General features: G+C 43.2%; 1 protein-coding gene across 1 annotated transcript in view; it reads left to right on the top strand.

The window, feature by feature from the left end:
* Positions 1 to 22,147, top strand: part of LOC144784640 (macrophage mannose receptor 1-like) — a 765,034-nt gene that overhangs the window by 526,491 nt on the left and 216,396 nt on the right. The window contains exon 19 of the mRNA XM_078663569.1: positions 1,198 to 1,298. Coding sequence (XP_078519695.1) covers positions 1,198 to 1,298 — 101 coding nt within the window. The remainder of the gene's footprint in view (positions 1 to 1,197; positions 1,299 to 22,147) is intronic.

Below are 22,147 nucleotides of genomic sequence, written 5' to 3' on the forward strand. Positions count from 1 at the left end.
ACAAATAGTAGGTCTTGTAAGGCAGAGTGGCAAGGTGATATGTAATATGACAGATGGCGCATGTTAACACATTGTAGAGGAAAGACTAACACTAGGGCACAACAATATTGATCTAGGCGAGGACACAAACACTGGGATGGAAAACATGCATAAACCATTGTCTCTAAGACATGCAATTTTTGGACAGCATAAAGCCTGTTCCAATGGCCGAAAGTTGTTACATAAATTAACATAATATTACATCGTTTTGAAGCAAAAAAATATCAGTGAGATTAAAGCTATATATCAAAAGTGTGCATATAATCCTTGTTATAGGGGGATATATTTCAGGTTCATCTTTAATCAAGTGACAAGAGGTAGATTAGCATTCCGATAAGATGTTTTTGCATTGTTTTCACCCAGCTAGCATTGATCTACCCGAGCCACAAACACATTTCTCTACTCCAGTAACCGACAACCCATTGCTATCATTACTGGTAAAAGTCTTCTATGTCTGTTTATGAAAGTCCATGTCAGTTCTTGCCAGTCCAGTGCAGGCTATGCATTACCATTTCTGCCGACATGCCTAAAGTTAGAAAACATATAACCACATATGAAAGTATGTATTGATCATGCCCTAATTTATTGTTTAATGTGTTTTGGCAAAGTCAACTTTTGGATCTGTTAATTGAATCAATGGTGCAATTGAACAAAATAAATATTAAAATTCGCCCAATTATATAATCTAAAGAACAAAAAAAGTACTACAACCGTTGTAGTAGAAATAGCTGTATTCGATATTTTTATTTAAAAAACGTAAAACCTCAATCAAATAGTTTTATCAAAGGTCAAAATAAACATTTAAGTGACCTTTGGATCAAATGAGGATAATAATGCTTCTATGAAGTAAAATAATTCCACTCACAAATTAGCAGAAAAAAATCAGTGTAAAAGATTCACTACTGCTAAACTGCTCCACTAATTCAAATCCACAGTAATTGACAACATTAATATCATATGCACTAAAAACTATGCTCAATAAAATAGGATGTGCAATATATTGTCTCATATGAAACTTTTAATAGGTACTAAAACATTTTCATTACCAAATGAACTGTCATTCTGTTAACTAACCCATTATATACTCAAAATATTGTATATTACAGCAGCTATTGCAACCGTGCTCTTTTCTTATTTGTTGTGTGTGTTATTTTTAAGGTGGATGGATGGCTCCCCAGTTATCTATGATGCATGGGCTGAAGAGGAACCCAACTTTGCAAATAATGATGAGAACTGTGTGGTTATGTACACAGATTTAGGTGAGTGTAAACCATGCCCAGATGTCACCTATTGTACTTGTCTTTTAATGTATGGCTTTGTAATGCTTACCAAAGTTTAGTGCATGATATGAACTAATTTGCAGCCTATTAAATTAATGAATTCAAAATGTAAAATCATAGTATATACAGAATTAACGTAGCTAGGACAATATATACGAACTCACTGTGATTTAGCTGTAGTTTCCTCAATAAACATGAAATACATGAATGAATGACTGGTTAAATGAATGATGCATGAAGGGAGACAATGGTCAAAATAAGTTACTAAAAAGGACAATTTGGATATCTTACCTGCAAAATAATACCTGATTTTCCAAAAAAATTAAAATTAGTCAAGGTCTTTCATCCGGTCACTTCTACCCTTACTCCTCAACGTTACCAGGAGGTAATTGAGGAAGGTAGTGTGACTTCAACCGTGGCCGAATCTACCATATCCCTGATCCTTAAACCTAGCAAGGACTACACCAAATGTGGATCATACCGCACCATCTCCATCCACAACATAGATGCCAAAATCCTTACTAAAATACCGACCCTGTGGTTTCAACCCTTAAGTGTCGCCCTAATGCATCCCAACAAGGCTGGCTTCATTCAAGGGTGCCAACCCAGCTACAGCTCGAGGAAGGCTCTCCACCTTCTGAACATCAGGGTAATGGAACTTAACGATCCATCCTGGCCCCCCTGGACACTGAAATGTGTTTGATAGGATTGATTGGGACTTTATTTTTGGATTTCAGAATTGTATTGTGTCAAAAAAGAAGGTACAAAAATTAAGGGATAAAACAAAGAAATGAAAGGGGGCAAATAATACACAGGCAATATGAATCATAGTCTCATGGAACAACTTGGCACTGATCTTACACTGTTGTAGATAAAGTAAAGCATACAATGTAATAAACTATGCAGTTTACCATACATTTTTTTCATGCATTTTTAACAGCCTTAAGGGATGAAGGAAAGATTGAGAGTTTAGGCGCAGGTTGAGAGTTTTATGCACATGGTTAGGTTAGGGTAGAGCAACGAGAGAGGGGGTAAGATGAGGAGATTGGTTGGGAATGTGCAAGCTTATGGTGGTTTGTTGGTAGCAAAGTAGTTATCCAGAGATTCCCAAATGAGTCTGGATTGTGATTTCCTGGGGAAATGCTGTTGTGCAATATTGTCCGCCCATCTGATGTGTGTTATCCAATTAATCTGGACTTAAAAGGAAGCCTTGTGTGTGTTTTTCTAATTAGATTAAACTATTTAATCGCTGATGTTAATAGGAGGTTTAGTAGGGCGCACTCTGCAGAGTACACTTACTGTAGGGGTCAAGAAAACCTTTAATGAGGAAGGAAATTCTTTCTTGGGTTGGAATTTAAATAGTTTTAAATAATTTTGAGAGAAACAAGAACATTTTGTCCCAGAAGAGGATCAATGATTTGCAGTGAAATATTAGGTGTGAAAGATCTTCTTTCTCTTCTTTACAGTCCCAACAGATAGGGTTTTCTAAGATTTGTAGGGAGTAGAGGTGAGAAGAAGCCCAGTAGACTTTGTGTAGTAGCCAATATTTGGTTTGGGAGAGTACTGGGGAGATTTTGTGGGTGGTGACTGATTGCCATATGGTGTTCCAATTGGATTTTGTGTAGGTTTGGAAAAGTGAGAGTCCCAAAATCTTATGTTCTTGTTTAATTTCGTGGTCTTGGGGCGTAGCAGTTGGTAGAAATTGGATAATTGGTGACCCAATTTGTTAAATTCATAGATAAGTAATGGGAGGGATGGGTCCCTGTAGTGGTTCTTAGATGTGGAAATTGCTGCTTTAAGTTTAAGGAAGTTATAACATTCTGGATGTTCCAGATGGAATTGTGATTGTAAGTTCTTAAAGGATAGTGGTGAAGATTTAGATCCAAGTTGTTGCAGGAAGAAGATTTCCATGTTAATCCATGATGGCCAATGAAACATTTTCACTTTGTATTTAATGTTCAGGTTGTTCCATAGGGAGGCTAGGACAGAGAATGTTAAACATGATGGTAGCTTTTTATAGATGGGTAGTAAGACATTTTTGTGTTTTTTAATATATATTTAGAGTTGTTGAGGTGTTGGTGGTTGGATGTAAGAAGCGTTTAGTGGGTCTAGATTGTTTAAGATCACTTTTTCCACTTCCAACCAGACTGGCGTGTAGGTATAGTTATCTGGGGTTTGGGTCCGTTATGAGCCTTGTTTGGCTAAGAAGGCAGTTAAGTAATCGCTAAAGATTGCTAAATTGATGCCTCCTAATGTATTGTGTAATTTAAGGTATTTCAGTGCTATTCTTGCTTTTTTGTCTTGCCATATAAATCTTGATATCTGTCTAATTTTTGGTGGAAATCATTTGCTAGGAGTAGTGGAAGCATACTGATTGAGTAATTAATAATTGGGGTGGCCATCATTTTTATTGTCTCTATTCTGCACAACCAAGTGATGAATTTAGGTGATCAGTTGTCTAGATGGGCTTTTTTGAAGGGTGATTTTTTTCGTTATGTTTGATGGTGTCTAGAAGTTCTGATCCAAATTCAATTCTGAGATATTTAATGTACTGGTTTTGCCAAGTGAGACCAGGGTTTCCTAAAATGATGTAGGTTAAGGGGTTTAACTTCAGATTTGCCTCTGTTTAGTTTATAGCCCAACACCTCCAAGTATTGTTTTATGGTTTTCATGAGGGCCTGGATAGAGGGGCCTGATTCTTCTGTGACTATTAAAATATCATCTGTGTACCTTTGAAGTCGATTTCAGCAATGTTGGGGTTATTCTTTATGTCTAGGAGCATGGGTTCTAATGCTAGAAGGAAGAGGGAGAGGAAGAGTAGGCAACCTTTTACTGTGTGAGGAGGAATAGGGTATCTTTATCCAGATATTTTGTGTGTCTCGGATCGAGTTGTCTTTTTTCCATTTCCAGTTTCACTCATTTGGGGTTATTCGCCTTATTGATTTTTATTTTTATATCTATGAGAATACCTCTTAGGGTTGCCTTACGGGCATTCCAAAGCGTTTGCATGTTTGTGTCTGGGAGGTCCTTGTCAATGGGATAGTTAGATATCACTTCTTCAATTCTTTTTCTATCATCCGGTTTGGATAAGACATCTTTATTGAAGTGGGGGGAATATTTTGGTTGGGGGTTTTATGTTGGTACCTGCTATGCTAGGTGTGTGTTGATGTAGGAATTATCAGAGATTAGCTTCGGAGAGATGTTTGTTTGGTTGATTAGGTGTGTATAGAGCCAGAGATGTAGATATTGTCAATTCTTGTGTAAGAATTGTGTTTTTGAGAGTAGAATGTGTATTCTCTGGGGTTGTGATGTTGTAGATGCCAGGTATCATTAAGTTTATATTTGGAGCATATATTCTGTAATACTCTATAGGATTTGGGAGGGTGACAGCTGCAGTTAGATTGGCGGTCCAAAACTGTGTCTAGTCGTACGTTAAGTTTACCTGCTAGTATAATAAGGTCATTTTGAGGTAAGTGACTTAACTTGTTAGATATCTCATGCCAGAATATCTCAGTCCACAAGGTTGTGTCATCCTTGTTAGAGCCGTATAGATTTAAGACATCAAAACGATCCTCCCCTATACGTAAGGTTGAGATTAGTAGTCAGCCTTTGTCTTCTGTATTGAAAGTTTGAAGCGTAATATTACAGTGTGTGGAAATTAAAGTAATTACTCCAGGTTTTTTTTGCCTGCCGGAGAGCTAACTGCCTCCAATATCCAATTGTTTTAAGAAGGACAGCTTCTTTATCAGTGATCTTAGTTTCTTAGAGGAGTATGATATCTCCTTGGATATTATATACATAGTCCAATATTTTGCAGCATTTTACTGGGTCCTTTAGGCTCTTCACATTTAGGGAGACATTATTAAGATTAACTGCAATATGTTGTGAAGCCGTGTTGGAAAGTAGGATTATTTGTAATTATTAGGCAGTATGTGTCTGCTGATGGGTATTGACGGGAAGAAAATCTTCGATGTAGATGTTGTGTCTGACAGGGCAGATTTTCTTTTCATGTAGTTGTGGGTTAATAGCAAGCCTGAGAGTAAGGCTGTTATGCAGTGTTGTCCATGTGACAAGTGTATCTTTAGGTGTTAGAAGGAAATAGGAAGGGAAAAAAGAAAGGGAAGAAAACAGTGTACAAAGCATACAATAACAAAACCCCATCCCTACCCCCTGTCTCTCCCAGAACGTTATCTATCCAACCATTAGTATGAACCTTTCAAACAATGAGTACATGAGGAATTATGGTCATGGTATTATAATCCAAAAGCTTATTCTTATTCTGTTTTTCTATAAATCGTAATATATGAGGCGTTTACTCTGATATTATGGTAATGAAATCAATCTCCAACAAATATATTGTGATAGCTGTTTTCTAACATGGTGTGAGAGTGAGAGGAAAGACTCCCTCTGTGTATTAATGGGATAAGGTGGTAGTTCAGGGTGGAGTGTTTCAGCACTGTATTTTAACATATTTAACTAAGGTACGGAGGTAAGGAGAAGGAGCCTTCTCAATGTGTAAATCTGGTGAAGTGCATCATTTGGTTGGGTCACTGAGTGTGTGCATGGTTAATGGATGAGTGGGTGAGTGATTCTGTAGACCGTGATCCCCTGTGTGACAGCGCTTTCGATCGTTCCAGTTAAAATACAGAAAACTATCTTAAACTAATTTCTTTTGGACTACAACTGGAACGCAACAATTCTGTAAGGAAGGAATAGCCAATTTAGAATACTTATTGATGTTGCTCACTGTGTGTAAAGGTCATGAAGATGTGTAGTTACGTTAAGTCCATTGGTGACATTAAGAATGTGCATCACTTGTGAGGAGGAGCTTGGGGCTCCCGAGACCCCCGTTGCCCCCCGCTTATATCCTGTCGATAATCCTGAATGCTGTGGAGTGATTCTTGCAGTTAAAGCAAAGACGACCTGAAAGCTGCAAACCGTATCCCGAAGGCACCCCGGAAACCAGAGTTATGGACTCGGAAAGTTTGCGGCCTATCTCTCTTGGATGCCCGGAGCCAGGGCTAGCATAGTGCCCGTGGCGTAGTTCAACAACAACGGCGCTGTATACCGGAAGTAGCAGGTCCGGCCCCACAACCTCACTTGGTTTCACTTTCGATTTTGGTGGCTGCACTCACGAACCAGCTGCAGAGTGTGTCTAACTGTAGGACACCCCAGTTGACATCGCTGGCCACGGATATTTGTCATACTATCCTGGAGGGTCGGAAGTAAGGGACTAGACGTGTTCTACGAATAACGATTGCTGCGTGCCACCTCCCTGGATCGGCCTACGTGTATGGCAGTATCCCCAAAATGGCGACCAAGCCGGAGGGGGACAAACGGCAGCAGAAGGCCACCAGAGAGGGACGGTATACGCAGTCGAACACCATGGATCGCTATGCCCAGACGAAGGGATCGCCTAGTGGACTAAGTAAGTCACAGGAAGGATTAAGGGATGCCTCTGCCCTGGAAACTGAGCCTACATTGCAAGACGTGATGGCCGCCATTGATGGGATCAAATCCTCGCTCGGACAGAAGATGGAGACCCTGTCTCATAAACTTGATACGGTGTCCATCGAAGTCAACTTGATTCGGACTGACCTCACGAAGGCAAGTGAGAAGGTGAAATCCTTAGACATTAAAACGGCCAGTCTCACGGACGATGTCACGGAGCTACAATCCGAAGTACGGAATCTGAAAGCCTCTAATGACCGTGTTGTCCGTCGACTGGAGTATTTTGAAGGGAGAGCCCGGAGGAATAACGTACGTATCATTGGGGTCCTGGAAAATGCAGAAGGGCAGGCAGCTGATCTCTTCGTGGAGGGTCTCATAACCAACCATCTTAGCCCCAAAGGCGTGAGCAAGTTTTTTACCGTCGAACGGGCCCACAGAATTCCGGAAGGAAGACCGCGTGTTGGTGCCCCGCCTCGACCCTTGATTGCCAGGATATTCAATTTTAGAGACAGAGACGCTATCCTTCAAGCTTCCAGGTCGGGAGGCTCCTTGAAGTATGAAAACTCGTCCATCAGTTTATTTCCTGACTTTACACAAACAGTCCTGAAGCAGAGACTGAACTTTATGGGGGTGAAGAGAAGGCTTCGAGACATGGGACTTAAATACTCCATGCTGTACCCAGCTAAACTGGGGATAGAACTTATTTTTTCAATGTATGTATGTATGTATGTGTCTTGTAAAGCGCACTTCTGCCCAGAGGCGTCGTGGCGCTGTAGACCGCTGGGGAACCCGTCCTGGCTATTCCTGTGAGATGGTCCCTACTGGGTATCTGCAAGGTGAAACCAGGCATCCCCGGCGAATGTGGGGGGCCATTGTAGAGATGAGGCAAGCTAATGCCCAGAGTTGCCGAGTGTGATCCCTGGTTAGAGTAGGCACCGAGGAGAGAATTATCGAGCCCGCTGACCCTGGTCCACGACCCTGCCGCGTCGGGAATTGAACCCTGGTCCCGGACCATTCTCTGCTTCCGGGTCTGCCGCCTCTAACCAGTGAGCCACACCACTCCACAATGAGCCGGAGATGGCTGCAGACTGGTTAGACACTTTGAAGTCCCGGCAGGAACCCCAGAAACAGAGCGGTGGAGAAGATGGAAGTGCGCAAGAACAAGAATGATAACTGTGGCTCTGGGACCCGGGGACGATGGGGGAAAGGTTTTCTTATTTTGTACTGTTTTGATTCACACCTAGCACGATACATTAGGGGGATAAACGGGCTATCGGTAGGCCTCTTTCCTCCTCTGACTTACTTTTTGTAGTTTAGTCTAGATGTGGGGGCGACAGGCACACTGTGAGTTGGGGAGGCTTGAAAGTCGTAAGCAGGGGTGCAGGGTGGGGGGTAGAGTAACGGGTTGTTTTGGGGGAGGTGGGGGGGAACTGTTGTTTTTTGAGGTTGTGTTTGAGTTTTCACAAGGCATTATATCTCAAGCTTATTCCTGTAAGGTGCCGGGCTCGGGGGAGGGTTGGATCTCCTTTTTGTTCCATGATGGGGGTTAGGGGGCTGAGGGTATTGAGTTGGAACGTCAATGGGTTGGGGTACAAGATCAAGCGTAGTGTGGTCATACAATTCCTTAGGAGACACTCCCCAGATGTGGTCATCCTGCAGGAAACTCACTTGGTTGGAAATGTGTGTAAGGCAATGAATAGGAAGGGATTCCGGCTTGTGGCACATGCGGGTTTTACTTCTGGGTCCAGGGGGGTTGGGATCCTCATTAGGGGTTCTTTTCCTTTTGTTGCTGACTCGGTCATCGCGGATGAAAGGGGATGATATTCTGCGGTTACGGGACGTTGGGAGGGGCGTACCCTCTCTTTGGTCTCGGTTTATGTCCCCCGGGTCTGCAGAACACGACCTTTCTTGAGTTGGGTAAGGTTGTATTGGACCTTCCTAGTGGATTGCTGATTTTGGGGGGAGAATTCAATGCGGTAGTCTCCGGTGCCCTGGATAGATCTCCGTCACGTGATTTGAGGCGAGCTCAAAGATGGCTTCCGGACTTCTTGGAGACACTGGGTTTGGTGGATAGTTGGAGATTGTTTCATCCTACTCAGCGGCAATACACTTTTCACTCTGGTGCTCATAGGAGTCTTTCTCGGATTGACTATGGTCTGGTGCCTGCGGCCCAGGCCTCATCTATTGTTGAAGTACGGCATTTAGCCAGAGGTATATCCGATCATTCTCCTCTTTGGCTTTGCTTCGATTTCGCTACTGGCTCCAATGGTAGAGTGGCCCCCATCAATTCCTGGTATCTGCGTGATCCCAAAATCCGGAAAGATTTGATAAAAGCGCTGGAGCATTATTTTCAGGAGAATGAGGGATCGGTCTCGTTGTCTATTTCGTTGTGGGAGGCGTTCAAAACAGTAGTCAGGGGTCAGGCTTTGTCCCTGATCGCTGGTGTTAAAAGGCAGAAGGAGGAGGACGTAGTGAGAATTGAGTCCGAAATAGCTACTATAGAATTAGAACTGGAGAAGGAGGTGACCCGCGCCAGATTGCATGTTTTACAGCTTAAGCAGCTTGAGTATAGGACGTTGGTCACTGACAGTGCAAGGGCTCTTAGTCGTGAGAAACAGGGGCGTCTGTATGAGGTAGGTGATAAAGCTGGTGAGTAGATTGCCTGGCTAGACAAGAAAGATAGAGCAGATCGGGCCGTTCCTGGGGTTGAAGCTGAGGACGGGACTTGTGTGACCGCCCCACAGAAGATAGTGGACCGCTTCGCCGAATACTTCCAGAATATTTATACATCCGTCTCAGATAGGCCGGAGGAAGATTCGTGTTTACTATTGAGGGACATTAAACTTCCGTGTTTGTCGGTGGAGGATCGAGACTTTATGGACGGTAAACTTACCGCCGATGAGGTAGCTTGGGCTGTGCGCTCCTTGAATGCCGGAAAGGAGATGGGTCCTAATGGTCTCCCTATCGAATTATATAAGCTTCGCCCCGATATAGTTGCCCCCTATTTGAGGGATATGTTTTTGGAGTCTAGAGAGTGTGGTGTTCTCCCCCGAGATCAGAGACTGGCATCGATTGTGGTGATCCATAAGGAAGGGAAGCCAAGAACTAGCTGCGCTTCGTACAGACCGAACTCATTGTTGAATGCAGAGCCTAAGATATTGGCTAAGATACTGCCCAATAGACTGGTAAAAATTATCGGTGAACTCGTCCATCCCGATCAATCGGAATTTATTCCACATCGAAGTACGGCCTTGAATCTGAGGCGATTGCATGGGGTTTGGAGCGATCTCATGCCCTTGGGATCGGTATCCGTCCTACCCTTATAAAATCCGCAGTTTGCCTTACCGTCATGGTGCTATGAAAAACATCAAAAGACTGCAATTACCAGCATGCTAAGGGGCAGGACACGTGGAGGCTCCGGGCGGATCTCACAAAAGCACCTCCTCCACAATGGGAAGGTGCTTGTAAATCAACCCGTTGCCGTTTGGAATGGCGGATGGTGTTCCCCGACGGATTTCAGCAAGAAGATTGTAGCCGTGGACATTTTTCCTGAACCTTCCTCGAAGCGGATTCAGCATTCACCAGAAAACATTGGGAGTTGCCCCTTGGTAGCGAACAGGTACTCTGCGGAAGGAGCGCGGGCTCGCCTCCTCCGCATCTCGTCAGGGTTCGTGTCATTTGTAAAACAGAAAAGCCGCGGTGCTTTTTAAACGCCCTATTATGCGTTTAAATCGTTAGCGCGTATCGGAAGAGTATTGTCTGAGAACGCGACTGTATTTGCTTTGTCTTGTTCGCGGCTTATGCTTTATATTACTGCACCCCGAAGGATTCCTCTACACTCTGCCGCTGCAACTTGCCAAGTATCGAGTGAATCACGCTGCTCCTAATGAACCTGATCGCAGACCCCAGAGACTTGTGTTGTGAAGCAAACAACGTTCAAAAACTTAGGGGGATCCGATACCTTTTTGTTAATACCTTTTCCTGTTGACCTTTGAACATATTATGTTTGTATGCTTACTCTTGTTATTGAAGACTGCGCATTTAATGAAAGCCTATTGCCTCAAGAGGAACGAATTTAGTGCTCTACTATTCCTCTGATTTCGTATTGGGCTTAGGGTGCGCACGTTCTAGTTATAGCTGTAAGACATTCTGGTGAGTAGAGCGAGGAGAACAAACGTCAGAGGAGAAGGCTGGTGTCTTATGTTCTGCTTTGTCATCCTATTGTGCAGTGTGGACATCCTTCTTGATACCTAGCAGCTCTGTCGACCAGACCTTGAGGGACACACAGAATATACAGCGAGTTTATTATTTTATCCACTTCCCTTTTCCCCTGGGTACATTTCCACGCAGAAGGATGGTCTTCCTCTGCTGGGGTTTGTGCTAGGAGGAATTGGGGGGCATATCGTCGATCATCATCTCCGCTGGTCACAAGTACAGGTTAGTGGCGTTTCTTTATTCTTGCGCTACTGGCAATCACGACAGGGTTATTTCGAAGGAACATACCTTGCAGGAGCCTGCTATCGTGGCATCACTCAACGTGACAATGGCTTTTGATACGGTGGAGTGGCCGTATTTATGGGCTGTCTTGGCTAAGTTTGGTTTTGGTTCGGAGTTCATTAGCTGGGTGCGTCTATTGTATACTGAGCCACTCGCGCAGGTAGTCGTTAATGGTCGTGTCTCGGCACCATTTTGTCTTGGGCGGGGCACTAGGCAGGGGTGCCCACTCTCCCCACTTCTGTTTTCACTGGCTCTCGAGCCGTTGGCGGCTTGGCTCCGTTGGGAGCCCTCGATCAAGGGTATTCGTTGGTCTCCACAGTTTGAGGATCGGATTTCTCTATACGCTGACGATATCTTGCTTTATCTTTCCTCTCCGAGGAAATCTCTAATTGTCCTCTGTGATGTTCTGGCGTCGTATGGCAGAAATTCGGGATTGATTATAAATTGGACGAAGTCGTATTTGTATGTCTTACATGGTGACGCCCCAGTTTTGCCTCGGAACTGCCCCATTCAAGTTGTACGGGAAGGATTCAAATATCTTGGTGTTTATATTTCCATGGATCCTACGATCCGGTTTGAGCGAAACCTTCTTCCTCCATTGGCTCGGCTGAAAAGTGACGTGATAGGGTGGCAGAGACTTCCACTTTCGATGTTGGGACGAGCGGCCCTTTTTAAAATGATGTACCTGCCGCGTTTCCTCTATGCCCTCCAAAACACCTTAGACGTAGTACCTGCAGGCTATTTCCGTGAAGTGGAGGGTTTGCAGCGTAAATTACTCTGGGACGGTAGGCCACGTATTGCGTTGGCCAAACTAACGCTTTGGTGGTATGACGGAGGGATCACCCTCCCCGACATCAGGAGATATTATTGGGCATTGCAACTAGGGGCTATAAATCATGGTACGTATGGATCTGCTACTGATCCCGGCTATGCCATGGATAGGTGGATGCTTCCGGGTGGCAATTATAGCAGAGCACTGTATACTAAATCAGTGGAAAAAACCCTGACAGGGCCGACTAGGGTGGCGGTGCGCATATGGCATGATGTTCCTACTTCACTTGGTTGGAAAGACCGCTTGACTCTGGCTGCCCCACTCTTTAGTTCGGATAGATTTGGCAAACTATGGAACACGAAGGGCTGCGATAAATGAGAATTGATTGGAATAACCACTGTAGGTGATCTCTGGGTGAAGGGAAAGATTAAATAATTTGCTGACCTACAAAAGGAATATGAGATGAGTGGTACGGAGTATTTTCGTTATGCGCAGGTCAGACATGCACTGCGATCGGTCTTCCCGAAGGGGAGAAGATACCGGAGGCATCCCCCTTGGAGGATCGTATACTGGATGGGCATATGCCCGATAGCACCATTTCCCTGGTGTATAAAAAACTGATTAATCACAGAGTTGATCTTTTGAGGGAGAGGTGGATCCGAGATAGCCTTGAAATTGATGACAAGGACTGGCAATCGGCGATCTCCTCTCCAAAGGAGGTCGCGATCCCAGCAAGATTGTGACTTGTCCAGCTTAAGATACTCCATAGAGTCTATATCACGGGTCCACGTTTGATAAAGATGGGTCTATCGGAGGAGGGTTTGTATAAGCGGGGGTGTGGCCTATTAGCAACGTTCCTTCATATCATCTGGGAATGTCGACATATGGTGAATTATTGGGGATCTGTTTATAATGTTATGCATGAAGTTACAGGGGTGGCTCTCTTGCCAGAGGCTAGGAGATGCCTGCTAAATATCTGGGAGCCCACAGATCTGAATACTGCACAGACCCAATGGGTCACGTTGGGGTCCATGATTGCTAAACGAAATGTAGCACAACTGTAGGGTTCTGATAGGCCACCAACGATAGAGGGATGGAAAGAAAGTATGGATTGGTGTATGTTCCGTGAAAAAACTGTTTACCTGGCACGGGGTCGTCCTCGGAAGTGGAATGATATTTGGGGCCCCTGGAATTAATACAGGGGGAATATTTGTGTACCACCTGCAAATGTAGTCCTGGATGTTCCAACTTCCCCATAACCCGATTGAATGAGCGTTTAATGATCTTGATGTATGGCTCCCCTCCCCCCCGACCAAGAATTTTTGTATTTAATATTGATGTTGATTGGCCCCCTTCTATGCTCTGCACCGATGTATTTATTGATGCCTTGTTTTAATAAAAAGAAATATAAAATATAAAATATTTTAAAAAAGAATGTGCATCACTTGGCGATGTAGTACTGGAATATTTATAGTTTCCTATACAGCAGATGATTAGAGGAAGAAGTCATGAGTTCAATTTCTTGATCAGATATTTCATCTAGAAAGTTCAACAGGTTTGAGGGTTTGTCAAACATGCGGCTTTTACCTTTGGCCATTACTATTTACCTTGCTGGTCCTGTAAAGGTAAAATGAAAATTCATTTCTCTTAATCAGTTGCATAGCGCTAGGAAGCCTTTTCTGACTTTGACAGTTAGCTTTGAATAGTCTTGTGAAATGTGAATTTTATGATTATTCCATACAATGTGATTGTTTTTACAAACATAGGTCAAGATAGCTTCAGCATGCTGGAATCTCAGTGGCTTGCAGAATATTGGTCTTGTTGAGGACCTGGATAAAGTTTTGAATGTTGGGACTCTATGGGCCTTCTCTAGCTCAAACTCCTTGCATAATTTCAGGCCCGTGACTTGCGGGATCCAGTTCTCCCAGAATAGTATGCATGATTTAGAGGATTCCTCTGAACCCTCTGGAATTCTGAATATTCTTAGCGTCCCTCTTCTGTTCAAGATCAGAGATATCTTTGTTCAAGTGATTTGGAGCTATTTGAGCACTGTTAGGTCTTTGATGGTTTGGTTGTTCGAGTCTTCTACATTGCTGACCAGTTGCATGGAGTCCGTATTTTGTTTAGTAGATTTTGCAAGGTCATGTACCCCTGCTAGTTTTTTTAGTATCATATACATTGTATTGTTATTCTCTGACTTGTATTTAATGGGTGAGTCTGGAGATGGGGGTTCAGCTTTCAAACACTTATAATACAGTTTTGTTTCTTTCTCCGCCATTCTTATTAACTTTAGGTGCTTGTCTCAGGGTGAGTTGCTTGAATGCACTTTCAAATTTCCTTTTTAGATGCTTCTAATTAAGGAATGATCAGATGGGGTGGGGGCAGAGTTATATTTTGAGACAGTTTGCAATGCACCTTATTACGTGTACATTCGGTGTCGGTGGGAGATGCTTTTCTTAGAGTGGTAACTTTAACAAGTTGCTTTGGGCCCATAGGTTCTGTCAATAGTCTAGTTGTTTGCAGAGTTTACATTTCACAGTGCACAGTAAAATGCAGTGGTTCACAGTTAACAGATTACTCTGGGATCGTAGGTTCTCTTAATGGTCTAGCTGTTCGTAGTACTTTGCTGTAGTTCAGAGTTCAAAAAAGATCGCAGTAGTTCACAGTTCTCTGTTGATAGTAGATTATGTGGGTAAAAGTGAGATTATTTCACTGTATCATGCTCTCTCTGTGCCCGTCATTCTCTCACTGGCTTTGGAATCACATCAGATCAGGGCTCACTGCAAAACCAAAACGCAGAGATGTGCTTTGTTTGGTGGTCTTTGGCTTAATTGCTGATTGATCGATCTTTGCAGTTGGCAACAAATGATAGCAAGTAGAAGCTCACAGCATTACACTGACTGTTGTGGTCTCCATAGTCACTGTAAAACATACGTTTCTCTGGGATCTGCACAAAATGAGACCGATGGGTAGATTATCAGAATGATCAATGGAGAAGTCTGTATTTGTGCGTAGAGGTCGCCGTTTTGTATACCAGCAGGGATTGGCAAGGGAGAGTAAACAAGGATATTTGGTTGGGTCTTGTTTGTCCGCTGTGGTGAAAGTCAGCACTAGAGTCAGCTTTGAAGGCATTGGTCTGCAGTCTTGTTGGAGAGTATGTTTTCTCCACTCATTTGTAGTGTTGTTACAGCATGGTGGCCGCCATTTCGATTTTAGGTTAACAGGCAATTTTGCAGACGGGAGTAAAGTCTCAAGTAAATGTTTCAGACGTAGTTTTTATACTCCCAGTCGCATATACGAGGAATTGATGTGGATTAAATGCTTGCTGCTGTGTGGTATTCTAAATATATTTCATGCTGTGCGCCTTAGACAAAAGGTTTGCCATCGTCATTATCTGCCTCCATCTTTAGGTCAGGCATATAGTTACTGAGTAGAGAATATTGCGGCTTCAGCGATAAGCTTAGGTTAGGTAAAAAAATACTGGCAGTACCTCAATTGAAGAACTGGTGCGGCAGTAGGTACATTTCTGGGTGATGGTGCATTCAGCTCTCTTGGGTCTTCTGGTTGCTGGTGTCGTGGCACCTCTGTTAGATGTCATGGCCGCCATCTTGTTTCTGGGACGGAGAATAAATCATCAAAGTGTATTGTTTAATCTCCTTATCTCCGTTGATCACTCTGATATATTTTTGGGGCTCCAGGCAGTTTCCGATCACGGAATATGCTCATGGCTTATTCAGAAATGGTCTCTGGTGGTCCGCTATCTTCATGTTTTGCCCCATGCTGGAAGGAGGGACAGAGCTAAGCAACCATGCGCTTTGCAATCCAAGCCACACCCCCAACTGGGACTTTATGACTGATATTTGCAAGCAGCGGGGATAGGAAATGCTTTCATACCCTGGCTTTCGGCAGGATACCAAGCTCCCTGTGGGAGAATCTGGGGTAACTGACTTCTTTCAGATTGAGTGGAAATCAACAGAGGAACGAGGCAGGGGTGCCTCCTGTTCCCCTCCTCTCTAGCCTCCCACTAGAACCTCTACTGGGTGCATCTGGGCTAACCCCAGATCAAAGGCATTCAGTTCGACCAACAAGAGCTGAAACTGACTATGTTCACCAGAAACATTCTCTTGTCACTGTGGGACTCTCTTGGCACCCTACCCCAACTGCTTGAGGAACTCCAACTTTATCAAAGAATGTTGGGGTTCAAAAGTAAGGTTACTAAAGCAGACATTTTAAATGTGTCCACCCCTAGGCCAGTGGTGCAACAAAAACACTCACTCACTTCCTTACGCTGGGCTTCCTTGAACATATAGTACATGGGACGAGCAATAGCATCCTCCCTAGCTAAAATGAAAGAAATCAATTTACAATGATCAATGCGATGAATCCAATCATAACTTACTCGCTGGAAATACATAATCCCACACCTCCTAAGAAGAGTAGGGCCTACAAAATGGCTAAATTGCCAAGGATCCTCTATTTATTTCAGACCTGGGTTCTCCAGACCCCATGTGATTATGCTGCTGACCTCCAGTCGATTGTGGGACTCCTTTATATGGCAGGGCAAGGCTGAGAGAATTTGTCAGAAGCAGAGTGCGCTGAGACCATGTCTGGGGGACTGGTGATTCCTGACCTTTCCCATTACTATGCAGTGGCTCACCTGTGCTTCCTCATTATTTGGATGAGGAGAGAAACTGAAAAGGAATGGTGTATGATCAATCAAATGATAGCAGAGGATTCGTGGAAGAGGTATCCCTGACCCATATACTTTGGTCTTGTCCTAAGATATAGCCATTTTGGTTTTTAGTATTAACCACTATAGAATAAATCACTGAGTCGGACCTGGCTCGATGCCAGATGGTGATCTTATTGGCACCCTTGGCAGGCTGGTTCCACTTTCCCACCTCCTTCTGGCTGCCAAGCAAATGGATTGAGAGGTTGCGGTGAATCCTAAGTATGGAAAAACTCGTCCGAGGTAAGGAAAAACACCTTCACCAAACAATGGAGTTGCTTACTGGAATAAATTAGCAGAGACTTTAAGGATTTGTCCATGCTTTACCATCTTTCAATCTGCGGGTTTGGGGTGAGTGAGAGATGTGGTGGGGGGGTCTCAGCTGAGAGGGAAGGGGGTGTTGTGCCTGAATTACCTTTTGTCTACCTTTAGATTTTCTATGTCCTTTTCTATCAACCAGTGGACAGTTGGAATTTGTTTCAAAATGCAGATAAAAATGTATTTAAACGTAATATTAGCCGAGGTTCAGCTTTATCATAAGGCATGGAAAGATAATTGCCTCAATATTAACAGATTAAATGTCCACATAACCAGCTGTCAGGGGTACCACTTTGGACTGCAGAACTAAGAAAAGAAATGTGAAAAATTATAACTTTAATCCATTTTATGCTCTGGCTACAGACAGCATCAGCTATCTCATTAGACTTATGTTATCAGTGAATAGTTGATACATAACATACTTATAGAGAGGTACAGAGTTAGTGCCCTTCAGCCATTGCTTTGCTAAAGTGTCATTCATATATTGGGGTGTGACTAAGACAGCTGAGACGTTCTGTAGTGTCAGGGTCCATCTTTCTCTGTGGCCGGGAGAGCATTGTCTATAATGTGTAAGTTAGCTGACTCCTGCAGCGTGATCTGAAGACAGATTTCTAGTCATGTAGGAGACGGATGGCTCAGATGTTATTTACTGTAAAGTTGCGCGTAGACTGTCTGACTGATGTACTGTCCAATGTGGGTAGATAAGTGATAGACTATTAGCTGTTGAGTTTCTCAGAGTTTAGTGTGGAAGTATGGGGAGATTTCCTCCCACCACAACAAAAGAAAACTTGCTGAAAGAGCCATTATGGTGTCTGAGTGAAGAGCAGAAGGCAAAAATCACTTGAAATTTGTAAAGTCAAGGTAATATCTTAGGTGAAAAAAACAACCATTGGCAAAGCCAATACGAATAATGACCACTAAGAACACTGAGAAAAATAATTTAAATAAAAAAGGGTATTTTAAAACAATTAAATGAATGATGGCTTTCTGTATTCAATGCATGGATGAGATAAATAATTGATGTGAAATAGTCCCTTATACATTCTAGTGCAGGAGAATGGAAACACTCAAATAATGAAAATAAAAAAATAAAAAAGGTTTTCTGGAGTCTGGAAAATATATTGAATATAATATGCAGATCACACATTGGGTCACCACTTTCACTAAAAAACTGGTTTACAAAGCCGCGCTGTATTCCCCTCCCTCCTCTCTCCCTCCCCTCCTATGAAGAGCTCCTTGGTTGTATAAGAGATCCTGAGTTCTTGTGCCTTAGTCCTTGTTCCTGGGTCATAGGTTCTGGGACCTGGTGCCTGGTTCCTGGTCCAGGTCCTGATGCCTGGGTCCCACAGCCTTAGTCCAGGGACCTTTGTCCTGGGTCTTGAGTTCTTGGGCCTGAGTCCTAAGTCCTTGGGCCTAGGGCCTTGAGCCTGGGTCAAGGGTACTCATTCTTGGGTCCTGGAGCCTGGGTCGTAGGTCTTGGTGCCTGGGCCATGGGTCATCTGGTCCCCCACTTTGCCTGCACATTAGGGTACCCATGGGTCCCGGATGGACATTCCATCAGGTTCCCTCTTGAAGCCCTGTGCCTGAGGCCCAGCTGGAGCCTTAAGCATCTAGGTTGCAAGGTCCCCTGACCCTGGTCATTTGGTCGCATGCCAAGCCATCTGGTTGCCCCACTGGGGCAACCAGATGGCTGGGCAGCCCTGGAAGTCTTGATGAGGGCTCAGCTGCTTCCTTGAGCCCAGCTGGGCCTCCAAGAGGTTGGGTGCATTCAGCCTTTTGTTCCCCTCTGTCACTCAGGATGCAAGAATTACAAGAAAGGAAGGTAGCCTACCTCTGGGTTACAAGGGACAGGGTATCCTAAACTTCCTTGTGGTCTCTGGGTTCTCAGCCAGTGACTTGGTGGCCCAGGAACGGGGCCCCAGCTTGCCCTAGGGTGGGGCCCCGGCCCTGATCCCTATTTTCAGGCCTGCCACGTGACAGAGTGTCCGGGACAAGAGACCGCGGGCTCTAGGAGGCCTCCCCTGAGCAACTGGGTCCAGGACCTCCGACATTGGAGTGAGTCCCATGTCGGATGTGAGCGCGTTGAATAATGTCAACATACGGTCTTGGGCGACAGTGAGGAATGTGTTGTAGAAAATGACTGGGAGCCCATCTGGGCTGGGCATCATTGCAATGGGGAGCTCCCTCAGAGCCTGGAGTTCAGCAAGGGTGATAGGGCCCGCCAAGAGTTCTTTGTACTGCGGGTAGAGGGTTTCCCAGCTGCAGGAGTCAAGGTAGGAGTCTATGAGTTATTGGGAAGCATCCTTCCAGGAATAAAGGGCTTAGTAAAAACTGTGGAATGCCTGTTGTTTTGTTTGATCAGAAGTAGCCCATTCCTTGTCACAAAGCCTAATCTTGACTATGTGGGCTCGTTTTTTTACTTTTTAACATAGTTGAGCGTCCCACATTTGAAAAAACTAAAAAAATATGATGGGCACAGCCATAATTTTTTCAATCAAGATCAAAATATTAAACAACTGAAGCAATAAATTAATAGGTCTGTTGCCAGTATCCAGAGCAGCAAACAGGAGGACCTTTGGGGCCAGATGTATCAAGCACTTTTCCCGTTCGCAAACGGACCGATTCGCAGAATCGACCTGTTTGCAAACGGGAAAAAGCCTTTTGGGATGTATCATCTCAAAAGGCATTCGCAAAATAGGGAATCACAAAAATTGTGATTCCCTATTTTGCCAATCCATTTAAAGAATCGCAATTTGCAATTCCCTAAATGAAATGCAGGAAGCAAAACAATGTTGCAACCTTCTCTGAGGAATCGCAAATTACCACCAACTTCAAGTTGGTGGTAATATGCAAATTCAAAGAAAAATGCACTTTTTTGCATTTTTCTAGCTGCCATGTGGCGTACATACATGTGCGCCACATGTGCACACATGCATATTTCAGGCGTGCTACAAGGTGTCCATTTGGCACCCTTGAAATTCCATGCGTAATTTGTGAGTACCTATTGGGTACTCACAAATTGCACATGCAATTCTCATTCATTCCTATGGGCCTCGAGGCCCGTAGGAATGAATGGGAAGCCATTCCTTATTTGCGACTGGGTGGGAATCGCAATTTATTTGTAAAACCTACATACATTGCATTTTGCGAGTCCATGATAACGAATCGGTAAAATTCCCTATATGGACTCGTAAAATGCAATGTTGATACATCTGGCCCTTGGTCAATAAGGCAGCAACCAAATAAAACAAATGTTTGAAGGAAATTCTGGTTGCTAGTTGATCATGGTTCTCCGTTATCATGAGATTACAATATCTGCTACGAAAAGTGTATGTTATTCATTTGTGATCTTTACTTAACTAAATCGATCCCCCAATTCTAGACTGAAACCGCTTTTTCTCTAAACTATTCTGTCTCTCCAATGGAAATCAGTCTAATAATTAAACAGTGTCAATCAGTTTGAGCTACTGCTCTGAATGGAATTCCAATTGAAGTTTTCAAACACAATTCTTTACTTTGAGTAAATTACCAGCACAAGTGTCACAAGGCAAATCACCATTCCTTGGAAGGGATCAATACTTCGGTGCTTCAGAAGGAGGGTTCCAGGAGTGAATAAAATAACTGTTGATTCATAGCTCTCCTGAATGCAGATGGCAAAATATTTGCACAATTTTAACAACAAAAAGTCGATGAATGAGTTGATAGTAAAAATCTAATAAAATTCAATCAAAGAGGTTTTAGGCATGCTTGCTGGATAACCTAATGACGCCCTATCTACTCATCAAGAAAACTCTAGAAAGTAAGAAAAACAATATTTTTGTTTCATAGATTACTCAAAAACATTCGACAAAATCAACAGAATCAGGCTCTATCAAAAATTAAAAGCCTGGGGCATGGACAACACCTTTCTTCATTTTTTGGCGGAATTACATAGTGACATGTTTGATTTAAGTTAAACTACCTAAAGATCCCAGTTTAACTGCAAGAATTTCCACTGAAAATTGTCCTAAATAAGGATGCACACTAGCTCCCTTACTGTTTTCATTGTATATAGCCGACCTTCCAAACTATCCGTATTCCTGGCAGGGCTTCCTGTTAAAGCTGACACAATAAAAAATAAGTAATATTGTCTACACAGGCAATATTATAATGATTTCTAAAACACAACTTGGTCTTTAACACTAGCCTTTATTGCCTCAATCAGTATAATATGAGCAATGGCCTACCAGTGAATCTCTCCGAAGCCAAGATAATAAACATTTTTACAATACATATTTACTAGAATATATTCAAAGAGTGTGGATTAAGTTCAAATTTTACACAGGAATCATTTGTAGCATTCTTCCATAATTATTTACAGTTTTATCCTGGTAGGCATGTGGGAAAAATAAGTACTGAGGTGCAGTGAGAGACTCAGTGTGCAATGCTGAACAACATAAGCTGGCTTACATTAAAATGAAAAACATGTAACCCAGCCTTAACATAGTGTAAATAGCTACCTAAGAGAAAATGTCTGATAAGGTAGATAGGCACATTTTATAAATTCAGTCCATACCAATTCTGTTGATGTTTCAGCCCTCAGGTAACCTATCATGAGTCAGCATCAGAACCAAAAATGCATTGTGAGTTCAGCACCTTCTTTAACACAGCAAACCATATAGATATAAGTAGTGTGTGTTGGAAGACTCCACAGTGCTAGATGCAAGCCAATAAAAAACAGGAATAAATCAGCACATCTTTTACTATATGGCATCCAAATTGGCTGTGTAATTTCCTGTACATGATGCACCAAATGCCTGGCTTAGAGGTAGGATCTGTTTTTACTATAGGTAGGACTACCTTTTCATAACTTGCCTCAGAAAATGCAAAATAATTATTTCGGCAATAGGTCTGGTGCTATCACCTGGGTTATCCAGAACACAAAACAAATTAAAAATAGTTTACAAAAGTGGAGATTTCTTTTGTATAACAAATAGGTGGATGACACTCACCACAGCAAAAGATTGACAAGCATTTGCAATGAAATCGGTCTCGTCTTTGGGACCTTATATGTACGCAGCA

Source organism: Lissotriton helveticus, chromosome 10 (genome assembly GCF_964261635.1).
Source record: "Lissotriton helveticus chromosome 10, aLisHel1.1, whole genome shotgun sequence".
Classification (NCBI taxonomy): domain Eukaryota; kingdom Metazoa; phylum Chordata; class Amphibia; order Caudata; family Salamandridae; genus Lissotriton; species Lissotriton helveticus.